Source organism: Rhinoderma darwinii, chromosome 4, assembly GCF_050947455.1.
Source record: "Rhinoderma darwinii isolate aRhiDar2 chromosome 4, aRhiDar2.hap1, whole genome shotgun sequence".
In the NCBI taxonomy this organism is placed as follows: domain Eukaryota; kingdom Metazoa; phylum Chordata; class Amphibia; order Anura; family Rhinodermatidae; genus Rhinoderma; species Rhinoderma darwinii.
Window position 1 is genome coordinate 372594796 of NC_134690.1, and position 12056 is coordinate 372606851.

A 12056-nucleotide genomic window follows, 5' to 3' on the forward strand; every position below is an offset into this window, starting at 1 on the left:
TACGAACGTAATTGGAGCTGTTTTTCATTGGAGTCAATGAAAAACGCTTCAAAAACGTCCCAAGAAGTGTCCTGCACTTCTTTGACGCGGGTGTAATTTTACGTGCCGTCTTTTGACAGCGACGCGTAAAATTACACCTCGTCCGAACAGAACGTCGTAAGACCCATTGCAAGCAATGGGCAGATGTTTGCCGACGTATTGGAGCCGTCTTTTCAGGCGTAAAACGCCTGAATTACGTCTGAAAATAGGTCGTGTGCACATACCCTGCGCGTGTTACTTACGGCAATACAGAGTTGAAAGATAACTCATGCCGGATTCTTCAATGTCCTTTTTTTATTAAATGGACGCAACAGTTTTCTGTTCCTTCCTTTGTGGTCATTCTTAGGCGAAATTCACACGAACGTGTGCGTTTTGCGCGCGTTGCAGTTCCGTGTGGCATCAGTGTTTGGTGCGTGGCTGCGTGTTTTTTGTGCGTATGGCCTCGTTATGACATGTGGTTTTAATGTTTAGAAACATAAATGAAGGAGGTAGTTTTATTATTTCCTGCATTTCGTCAACAACGGTAGCGCGAATTACGCGCGGCAAACGGAAGTGTACCGTGCGTTATTTTCAAGCACTCATTTACTTCAATGGGTGCGCGATGCGCGAAAAACGCTCAAGTATAGGACATGTCGTGAGTCTTGCGCACACGCTGCGTGAAAAACACAATGTCTGAACGGCCCCATTGACTTATATAGGTCCGTGCGACGTGCGTATCACGGCCGTAAAATACGCTCGTGTAAATAAGGCCTAACATGTAGTGCCATTGACAGGCAGCCCATGGCCAAGTCTATCTGCATAACCTCTTAATGAATTACAGAAGGAGCGCATAGTCCAGGCTGGTGATGAATCATCCACATGGCACGCGTTGTTTCTTGAGGATGTAGAATTGCGCTGAGGAAGGAAGCTATATTCTGAAAGACATGTTTTATGATGGCTGTTACAATACGGCTTAAGTCTTGTTCAAGTCTCCTACGGTGTTTCACTGTGAAAACCCGTATAATTACACTACTTCTCACTAGATACGATTTCTCATGTACTATAACTCTCTGTCTCTGAAGATATTAAGAGTTGTTCATCGGTTACTGTTCAAGTTTATGGAATGTTATGTATATCAAAAATCCCTCCCCCGTCACCAATATTGTTTTTGTTTTGTTTTTTGTTTTTTTTTATGGCTTTTTGGTCTTTTGTATTCACTTTTCAAAACACTATTATCTCCATAATCCCTTTAATCCTCTGGATTTCTTAGTATATCTCTATAGCAAGCTACGTCGTGCATCCTGACATGCAAGAACCTGAACACTGTTCAAGCGATCAGACCACTTCTTGCAGCTTTTGTAGACCTGTATGCTTCCATGAATGTTACCTCTCCTATGCGTTGGAATTTTCATAATACACCTGCAAACATTGGTTGCAAAAGTGAATAGAGTACATGGCTCAGCCTGCAGGGAAAAATGTGATCCGATACCGTTGAGGTATACAGCGTGTTCTGGGTCATAGGGATGCAGCTGTATGTATGCTTACTTAAGATGCATTTACCTTTTATTGAGGGGGGGGGGGGAACCAGTATCCAGACATGAACCTATGAAATGTATGCCCAAACAATACACGGAGACTGAGTTAATTTGAGAAGGCACCAAGATTCACTATGGGAAGAAGACAAGTCGGGGGAGGCAGTGTGATGCTCTGGATAGTGTTCTGCTGGGAAACCTTAGGTCCTGACATTTATGTGGATGTTAAAGTGTAGTTAAACGTTTGACAAACTTCTGACATGTCATAGTTACATGTCAGAAGTTTGGATTGGTGGGGGTCCGAGCACTGAGACCCCCACCAATCGCAAGAGCGAAGCGGCTGAAGTGCTCGTGTGAGCGCTCAGCCGCTTCGTGTCTGTTCGGCTATATAAATATAATGTCACATGTAATACTCGTTCCCGATCATTGCTCTGTTTATGCAGCAAGAAATATTATCGTTGTCGGCAGCCCATCTCCCTGTATAAACAGACGTGCTGCTGACATGATAGACATGTATGGGGAGGAGCGATCGTAGTAACTATCACTCGTCCCCAAACATAGCTCCGTGTGAAAGCAGCAAACCAGCGCCCCCTTCAGGCCGTGTAAGAGGACCCTTACTTTGACACGTACTATCTACCTAAACGTTGTTGCGGACCAAGTACACCCCTTTATGACAACCGTATTCCCTAATGGCAGTGGCGTCTTTCAGCAGGATAATGCCCCTGCCACACTGCAAAAAATTATTCAGGTATTCAGGAATGGTTTGAGGAACGGAGTTCATGATGTTGACTTGGTCTCCAAATTCCTGAGATCTCAATCCGATCAAGTATCTGTGAGATGTGCTGGAGAAATGATTCCGATCCATGGAGACTCCATCTCTCAACTTACAAGACTTAAGGGATCTGCTGCTCACATCTTGGAACCAGGTACAGGAGGCCTTCAGAGGTCTTGTAAGAGTCCATGCATTGATCGTTCGGAGCTGTTTTGGCAGCTCGAGGTGGGCCTACAAAATAGTAGGCAAGTGGTTTTAAGGTTATGGCTGATTAGTGTATATATTATATTATTTCTCCTAAAACCAAGCTAGTTATGTGATTTTTTTTTTTATTTTTTTTTATATTTTTTTTTTCTATCATTATGAAGTTTGTGTGTCCATCTGCCGTCAGCGCACCTGACCTGGATGCGCTGACTATTGCAAATGTTTCGAAACTTTTTTTTTTTTTTTATTCAATCCTTCTCATTATATTGTGAGACATGATAAAAGAGGAGGCGATCATGGCGGTGGTGCTAGTTTTTATCTTGCCGCACACCAGGTGCTTTGACTGCTGTCCTGAGAAGTGTCAGTCTATGGGCTATAGAGCGGGCTAGTACAATAAGCCCGGCACTAGGGTATGCGATCCTTGTGCTTCAATGAACCCCTTCCTGACCTTTCTTTCCCAGCTGTAAACATTGCGCCTACAGATGTCTCTCCTTCTAATGTCTAAACACGTCTGTCCTTTCAGCTCTGACAGGTAGCTTTTTTTTTTATTTGGCTAATCCTTCTAGACAGGTTATTTTAACTCCTGCCCTGCTAGATATCTTCCTATAGAGTGTTCTGCTTCTCTTGCCTAATGTAGAAACTTTCTTGGATCAAATAAGAATATCCTTTATAGTTAAATCACAAATTCAACCACTTCAATCCACTGAATTACTATACCTGTATGATATTTATTTCTAGTTTCTTATATAGCACCAACATATTTTGCTTTACAGAGATTCTCACTCACATCAGTCCCTCTCCTAAATTCCCAGTCCCTGTCCTAAATTCCCTATCTTTCACGTACATACGATATAAAAAGCATAACACTAAGGCCTCATGCACACGACCGTAAAAACTCCCGTTATTACGGGTCGTAATTACGACCCGTAATAACGGGCTCATAGACTTCTATTGGCGACGGGTGCCTTCCCGTTTTCTCACGGGAAGGTGCCCGTGCCGTTGAAAAAGATAGAACATGTCCTATTTCAGGCCGTAATAACGGCACGGACAGTCCATAGAAGTCTATGGAGCTCTCGTAATGACGGGTGGCTACATGTGTGCACCCGTCATTACGGCAGCGTTGCTAAGCGACGTCAGTAAATAGTCACTGTCCAGGGAGCTGAAAGAGTTAACTGATCGGCAGTAACTCTTTCAGCACCCTGGACAGTGACTACCGATCAGTATAAACCTGTAAAAAATAAAAATAAAAGACTTTCATACTTACCGACAACTTCCTGCTTCCTCCAGTCCGGTCTCCCGTCCGTTGCCTTGGTGACGCGTCCCTCTCGACATCCGGCCCGACGTCCTGGATGACGTTTCAGGCCATGTGACCGCTGCAGCCAATCACAGGCTGCAGCGGTCACATGGACTGCCTGCTGCGTCATCCAGGGATGTCGGGCTGGATGTGAAGAGAGGGACGCGTCACCAAGACAACGGCCGGGTAAGTATGAATTTCTTTAACTTTTATTACAGAAAAGGCTGTCCCTTCTCTCTATCCTGCACTGATAGAGAGAAGGGGCTGCCGATTAGTGCAGTTCTATTTTGCCGCCAAAAACGTGCCCGTAAATACGGGTGGAATACGGGTGACACCGGACCCATATTTACGGGCACGGGTTCGTAAATACTGGTGCAAAACGGGTGGAATACGTGTGACACCGGACCCGTATTTACGGGTGGGAAAAAATACGGTCGTGTGCATGAGGCCTAAGGCTACATTCACACGACTTTGTTTTGGGGTTTTTTAACGGCCTCACAGCTCCCATAGAAGTCAATGGATCAGGTTTTAACGGCTGTTTTTTATGAATTCTTGTAACAGCCGGTAAAAACTGATCCTCGCCGAGGATTCCCAGCACACAGCGCTACTCTGAGCGCCAAGCCCGGGGAAGCCCTTGACATTGCTATCCATATATGGACAGTGATGTCGGCCGTTCAATTGTGGAGTCTCTGGCCAGAGCATCGTGAGAACTCTGGCCGGGGACTCCTGTCTCCCTCTGACCCCCCCCCCCCCTGTAAATAGCGGCACCCCCCTCCAGATAGCACCGCTGTAGCTCCTTGAAGGAGTGTGATCTCTGGCCGACGCTCTGACCACGGGATTTCGCTACTGGAGAAGCCCCTGGTGTTACTGTCCATATATGGACAGTGATGTCAGTGGCTACCTCTGGAAACCCCGGCCGACGCTCAGGCCAAGGGATACCGCTACGGGAGAAGCCCCTGGCGTTACTATTCATATATGGACAGTGACGTCAGTGGCTACCTCTGGAATTTCCTGCCAGAGCGGGGAGGGGGTCCTTTCTACAAAAGGCGTCTTGGTGCTTACTACAAAAGGGGTGTTGGTGCTATCTACAAAAGGGGTGTTGGTGCTATCTACATGGGCACTGTGGCACTATATGGGGATGTGACTATCTGCATGGCACGCTGTAGTTCTATCTACATGGGCAATGTGGCACTGAGAGCACTGGCACTTTATATGTCTGCACTGCGGCATATGTGGGCTCTATCTACAGTGGGCACTGTGGCACTATCTACAATGTCATTGCAGCACGATCTACATGGGTACTGCTTTTTTTCAGGGGGTTTGGACAATAAAACCAACAAATTAAATCCATCAGTTTTTTTAACGGCCATAAAAACTGATGACAAACGGCCATTAGAGATGGACAGACGGACTGGAAATGGATGAAAATTTGGCGACACTGATGCAAAATGGCCATGATAAACTGACAGTTGATCAGTTTTTAATGGCCATTTTTTTTTTCACTGTCGTGTGAATGTAGCCTTAGGCTAGATTCACACGACAGTGAAAAAAAATTAAGCAAGAGCTGGAGTGAGGAGAGCGTGTGTTTATGCGCTCGGAGCTATGCACACGCACACTCTCACTCTTCAGCTCTCGGCAGACCAGGACAAGACTGTGATCTCTTGTGCGAGATCACTCAGTTTTGTTCTTGTCTCCCGAGAGCTGAAGAGTGACTGAGTGTGTGCGCACCCACATCTCCGAGCTGCACGCGCACATGCTCTAATCTTCTCCATCTCTTGCTGTGGTACTGTCTGTAGCTGATTGGACAATGTCGCAGCGATGTTACACGCCCCATTGGCAGTTCAGGGGGTTGTTTAAATATTGGGCGCCAAATAGAACAGCACCGATATCTAAATAGCCGAGGAGGGTAGGAGAAAAATGTGAAGTGCCCCAGGGTTTGTGCAGCCCCGCTATTACATGCTGCACTAAGTTGCACATGTATGGGCAGGTGAAAAGTTCACTTTAAGCAAGTTTAGATGCTATAGTATTCTCACGTTTTGACCTGGGTATTATGGCTGCAAGACCTGGACCTCCAACATTTCTACTGAACCGAAATTAAATTTCCAAAGAATTCTATAGTAATCTAAGTTTGGTTCAGCCGCGTTTATAGCCGTATGAAGCAGGCTTTATAGAAACTGCTTTGAAAAACGGCCGTGAAAAGGAAGTGCAGCTCACTTCTTGGGACGTTTTTGGAGAAGTTTTTCATTCTCTATAGAAAACCGCTCGAAAGAACGGCCTCAAAAAAAATGTCAGACATTTTTGGTTAAGCGTGTGAACATACCCTTATTGTTTCCGTGAAATAAACTTTTCGGAACGGAAACCAACTGCAAAGGAAGCATTACCGTTGAAATCAATGGTAATGAAAACGGAAGCTATAGTTTCTGTTCGGCTTTTGGTACATCGGTTCCACCGACCGAAAGGTTGAACAGAAACCAAACGCTGATGTCCTTAGTAAATTTTGTATTTCTGGTTTAGAGGCTGTTCACATCTGTGTTGGAGACTGTTAGGGGCCTCCGTCACAAATTCCGTTGTTTTGGCTGGACACAATGACAGAAACTATGAGAGCCGACTGAACCCATTAAAGTCCATTTCTTTCCGTCGGGCACCAATGGCTTCGGTCATGCAACGGATCCCGAGCTTCGAAATATTTTCGTTCTTCTAATCCTATGATGGAAACCCGAACGATGTGGTCCCGGCCTAAATAGCAATACTGAGGTTTCTTTAAATTTACCATGTCAAAAACGTGTGTCTGTGTATCAAGGGTGTGAAATCATTCTCTTTCTTCATATTGGACCGTACGGTCGTGCCCTTTTGAGTCTAGCCTATTTTGGACTTTACACTTCAATGTTTCATTGTTTATATTATACTCGTGTTTAAGGTTCTTCGTGCGAACTGCGCCGCGACATTATTCTACTCTATTTGAACATGCGGATTCCATTACTGACTCAATGTTTTGGTTTGTAATATTTATTGGATGTTACAATATTGTAATACGTTTTTGCTTTCGTTATTTCTTAAATTAATAAAAATTAATAATACATAAGTACGTCGCGTTGTGCTGTTCGTCTGTTATTCCTCCTGGAAATGTATGAATAAATTGATAGCTGTGTTAATATTCCACTCGTCAAAGGAATGTGTCGCTACACACTTGTTAGCACTTATTGGTCCGTGTCGAAGCGTTGACAAGGGGATTGAAAGCACTCATCAGATTTTTAGATTTCCAGGAGGAATAACACAATGTCGAGTCCATGGAAAAGCTTCTCTGTCATTGTTTCATGGGAATGCAATTATTTAATGCATTTCCCCAATATTTTCTGAAAAGTCCCACTGATGTGAATTTACCCTTATCCGGATCGGTGGCTTGTATATTTTACAGTATTGGCCATTTATGACCTGATTTGATCCCAATCTACCAGACAATGATGTAGAGACCTTCCTAGATCTTCACTGAATCGTACTTGGATAGTTAGTTTATCTTGTGGTATATAGTGCAGCCCCATTATGTGAGAAAAACACAGACCCGCTCTTTGTAGATGTCTGCACGTTTAGCTGGGGAAGTAGTTTTCCTCGGTCAGGCTGGGTGTTCACTATTGAATAGGTTACAGAATGTGGTATAGAGCCGCTTATTGAATCGTGGGCAACCGGAGCATTTTGTATGCTTGTGAAGCAGTCCTCTTCCGTGAGGGGAGGCCTGATCGTCAGCGCGCACATTATAGAGTCTGTTCCTTGCAGCTCCTCACCGCTCTCAGGCAGGGTGACATTTCTAAGCACGCCTTCGGCAACGTTGTTGAGCAGCTGCTTTTACAAAACACTTTTGGTTTCTGTAATCCTTAATTTCCTGTCGTTCTCAATGGGGGAGATCGTCCCCGTTGTGTACAAAGAAAAAGCGATTCATATGTACAGGGTAGAGAAATATGGTGGCCGACACCGCGACGGCTGACTGGGCCATAATAGTATTCATGGTGGCTTCTTTGACTAGACATCCTCTCTCTCTCTTTCAGGTTTTTTATTTGGGTCACGGTTCACTGAGAACCTCAAATACTTTTCTATGTGAATATTATATTCGTGTGCTTTTGATGTGTATTTTTGTGGCAACATCTGCACCAAATGCATGACATCTGAGCGAAACCTGGAGGGGGTCCTATAGAAAGGAGAAGTATAAGGCCTCATCCACGCAGCAGAGCCCTGTGCACGGAGTCTCTACAGCCCCTGAAATGCCTAAAGAAAAGCCTTATACTTTTCCTGGTTAACGCAAAAAATATATACATGCAGCACCGGCATCAAAACCGCACTGTGTAAGCCCAACCTAAGTAGACACATCTGATATTCAGGACTGTGTGAGATATATATCGATACGGAAAGGTGTCCGTGGCCAATAGAACTGAATGGATACGTAATTGCGGACCGTATTATGGTCCACAATTACGGAGAGTTTTTACGGTCATGTACATGGGGCCTAAGGCTTTGAATGGAGTGGCGACGCGCATGCTCCCGTTCTTGTGATCCGTGGGGGTCCCAGCGGTGGATAGGTGATAAATGTCAATCTTGGGTAACATTCTTCAAACATAAGTTTAATATTTTTAAATCGTTTAAATACTTTGGTCAGAGTCATACACTCCTCTGTACAACGCCTACTTGGTCTAAAGTAAAAACACGCCCACTTGGGTATTACGAAACTAATTAGCATAAATCTAAAATCGCTACTAACGTGGTGAAAATAGATCTCTTTTCTAATTAAAAAGCACTGCTGTCATCTACATTATAGCGCTGATCTCCTTATGTAGGAGATAGGGCACTTATAATGTGGTGACAGAGCCTCTTTAACAACTACTGAAAATACGGAGCTGTTTTCAAGAGAGAAAAGCCTCTGATTTTCAGCAGTTTTTAAGCAACTAGCGTTTTTTGCTGTCTTTTTTACGGCCGTTTTTGGAGCTGTGTTTCTATTGTCAATGAAAAACGGCTCAAGAAGTGACATGCACTTCTTTTGACGGCGCCTTTTTATGTGCCGTTATTTGAAAATGAGGCGGAAAATAGCGCCCCATCGGAATAGAACGCCGTATTTCCCATTGAAATCAATGGGCAGATGTTTGTAGGCGTTCTGCTTCTGATTTTTCAGGGCGTCTACGGGCCGAAAAACGTCTGAAAGTAGCCTGTGAGAACATACCCTAATAATCAACAGACAATCAAGATCTGAATTCTTAAGGCTCCATGCACACGACCGTAGTTTTCATCCGTAATTACGGCTTAAATTTCGGACCCAGTCATTTCTATTGGCCACGGACATCTTTCCGCATATTTACAGATGGGTGTTCGTTCCAAAGAAATTATCCATAACATATAGAATGTCCTATTCTTGTCTGTAATTATGGCACGGACTCCCCATCCGTGTCTATGGGCGCTTCCATAATTACGGACGGCTACGGATGTGCATCCGTAGCCGTCTGTAATTTGCAGAAGAGCTGCTATGCGACGCCAGGGGATTTGTCCATTTTATTGTGGTGTTAACAAATGGTATGTAGCCGTAAATTTTCCGATCTGTGTGTTTCTTATTAACATTTTGTTTTTTCCTCTTTTTATTAGTGACAACTACATAGTGCGTGTGAAGGCTGTGGTTATGAGCAGAGATGACTCCAGCGGGGGTTGGTTACCACATGAAGGCGGCGGAATCAGTCGGGTTGGAGTCTCAAAAGTGTACCCAGAGGGCACCGGAAGAAGTGACTTTCTTATTCATGGAGAACGAATAAAAGATAAACTGGTAATGGAAACTTTTTTTTTTGAGTGGTGTCATCCCATTAAGATTTCTTGTATATATGACTGCTGCTTTCACGAAGTATTGTGGTGGGGCTTTTTTTGTGCTTTTTGTTCCTCCTTCCATAGTTTCTTACGGTGTCCAAATCAAACATAGTTATAGATTTTTGGCACAAAGCTGCTCTCTGGCTTCAGTTGTATCCTGTTCGGGGAGCATAGCCGAGCTCTTTCATAACACTATTGTGAATGATAAAAGAAATGAGGTTAAAATAAAACGCTGTATTAGGTAACATCTAGGAGGACATAAGCCGTTTCATTACAACAATCTGCTTTTGAGTTGGCGAAGATTCCAAGATAAAACTAGGGGGCACTTTTCTTCTTCCCTGGTATGGGCATGCGCTGCGTTGTTTCTAAGGTAAACGTAAGTATAGTGCTACACAGCAGACTTTGTTGGAGCACCGATTCCATTCCATACTATTGGTATGAGCTAGATGGACAATTTGCAGGGTGACTATGAGCTTCACAGGTCCATCTAATTCAACTATTATTAATCTTACTGTGTTACACGCTCTCTCTACCACGATAATGTCAACTCCGTAGAACCTAGCCTAATTTACCTGTACTAAATTATACACATACCATCTTGGCTGCGTGCTAAGAAACTGGGAAAACGCCATCTACATTAAAAATGACATTTTAGGCTATGTTCACATAGAGTGAATCTGCTGCGTAGAAATCTATAGCAAATTGACATCATTTTTTTTACTCTGGATATAACCCTTTGTAATGGCAAGAGTGAAAAAAATAAAATATGGGTAGAGCATGCTGCAGCAAGTCCTGACACCGGTGTGGATTTTAGCGAGTGCGACGTGAGTTTATTTTGCACTGTTTGCAGCAGATTTTCCGCAGCAAATCCAGCCCCTGTGAACATGCCTTTGTTGAGTGGTTCCACAATAGATCATCTCGCGAATACAAGGTCTGCTAAGCAAGAACTGCAGCTCTGCCCCTATCTAAGTGAATAGGAGCAGAGCCGCAGCTGAGAAGTACAGCCACTGTGCAGTTGTTGGAGCCATCTCCTTCCCGGGTCCAACTACTGCATACCGTTCAAAACATCCGGCGCCCGGAGGCAGCCGGTGCAGCTGATGTGTGCGGGGTCAGGGTGTCGGACGCGCACCGATCATATACTGATTACCTATCCTGTGGATGGGTCATTCGTTGTCCGGTCGTGGACAACCCCTTTAAAATATGTTAATCCTCTAACAAAACAATTGCTATTGGTCATTTTGTCATGCATATGGGAAGTAGATGCCTTATGAGCAAGATCATACATAGAGGGAGATAAGTAGAACTGTGCTTGGAAGACGCGTCACTTATTGACGCCTATATCAAGTCTGCGTCGGTAGCGCATCATCAAAAAGCAACATGGTTTCCCATTATAAGCTATGGGAAGCGGATTGTGGGGGCATTTTTGTTGAAAATCTGTGTGAAATCGTGTGAACAAGGCCTTACACATCTAAGAATATAACCCGATGGGTCCATTGTATATAATAATGTTATCTATGTATAAATATAGCCTTAGGAATAATTTAAAAAAAAAAAAAATTGCTCCTAAACTTTCTAATATTTTAATGCTTAGCTAAGAACTCTGCTTCACTTCCAGTTGACTCATCCATTAGGGCAGTGAACTGGCAAATTCTTTGGACTCTTTAAATTTCTAGGATTGCTGCATTTCATCCTGCAGGTCCATTACCTTGGTGGAGATATGATCTTCTGTGCAACACCCGTTGTGGGTCAAACCATCTGCTTGTGTTTGCAGTGCTGATCATGTGGCCTTTAGGCCAGGATCACACCCGCAGTTTTGATGCAGATTTTGCTAAACTTTTTGAGCCAAACGCCGAAGTGGACACAAAAGAAAAGAGATGCATCAATATTTTCTTTATACATTTCCATCCTACTTTTTGGATTTACTTCTAGCTTTAGCTAAAGAAATTAGCCAAAAACCGCATCAAAAGTATGTGTGTGGTTTGATCCTGACCTTGAAGGGGTTGTCCCGGGTTAGATAAACATGGCTGCCTAATTTCAAAAAAGCCCTCACCTGTCTACAGGTTGTGAGTGGTATTGCAGCTCAGCCCCATATACTTCAATAGAGCTGAGCTCCAATACCAAACCCAACCAATGAACAGGCGAGGCGCTGATCCTGTTAGAAAGCAGCCATGTTTTTCTATTCCTGTTCCACCTCTTTAAGAGCAATGCCAGGTGGAACTGTTTTTTTGACATTTCAGTTTTTTTTAATGTTTCAAGGAAAACAAAGTTATCGCAAAATCAATACATTCTACACAACCAGTATGTACGCTGATTTTCACATCTGCTTTAATTATAGGAAATTATTAATCTGCCTTAGGTGGCATTCAGATGCCCATAATGGAGACGCATCTTAGCGACTGTATTG

General features: G+C 43.8%; 1 protein-coding gene across 1 annotated transcript in view; it reads left to right on the top strand.

The window, feature by feature from the left end:
- SPRED2 (sprouty related EVH1 domain containing 2) overlaps nt 1-12056 on the top strand; it is an 81217-nt gene that overhangs the window by 32690 nt on the left and 36471 nt on the right. Inside the window, exon 2 of the mRNA XM_075863121.1 lies at nt 9440-9614. Within this exon, the coding sequence (XP_075719236.1) occupies nt 9440-9614 (175 nt within the window). The remainder of the gene's footprint in view (nt 1-9439; nt 9615-12056) is intronic.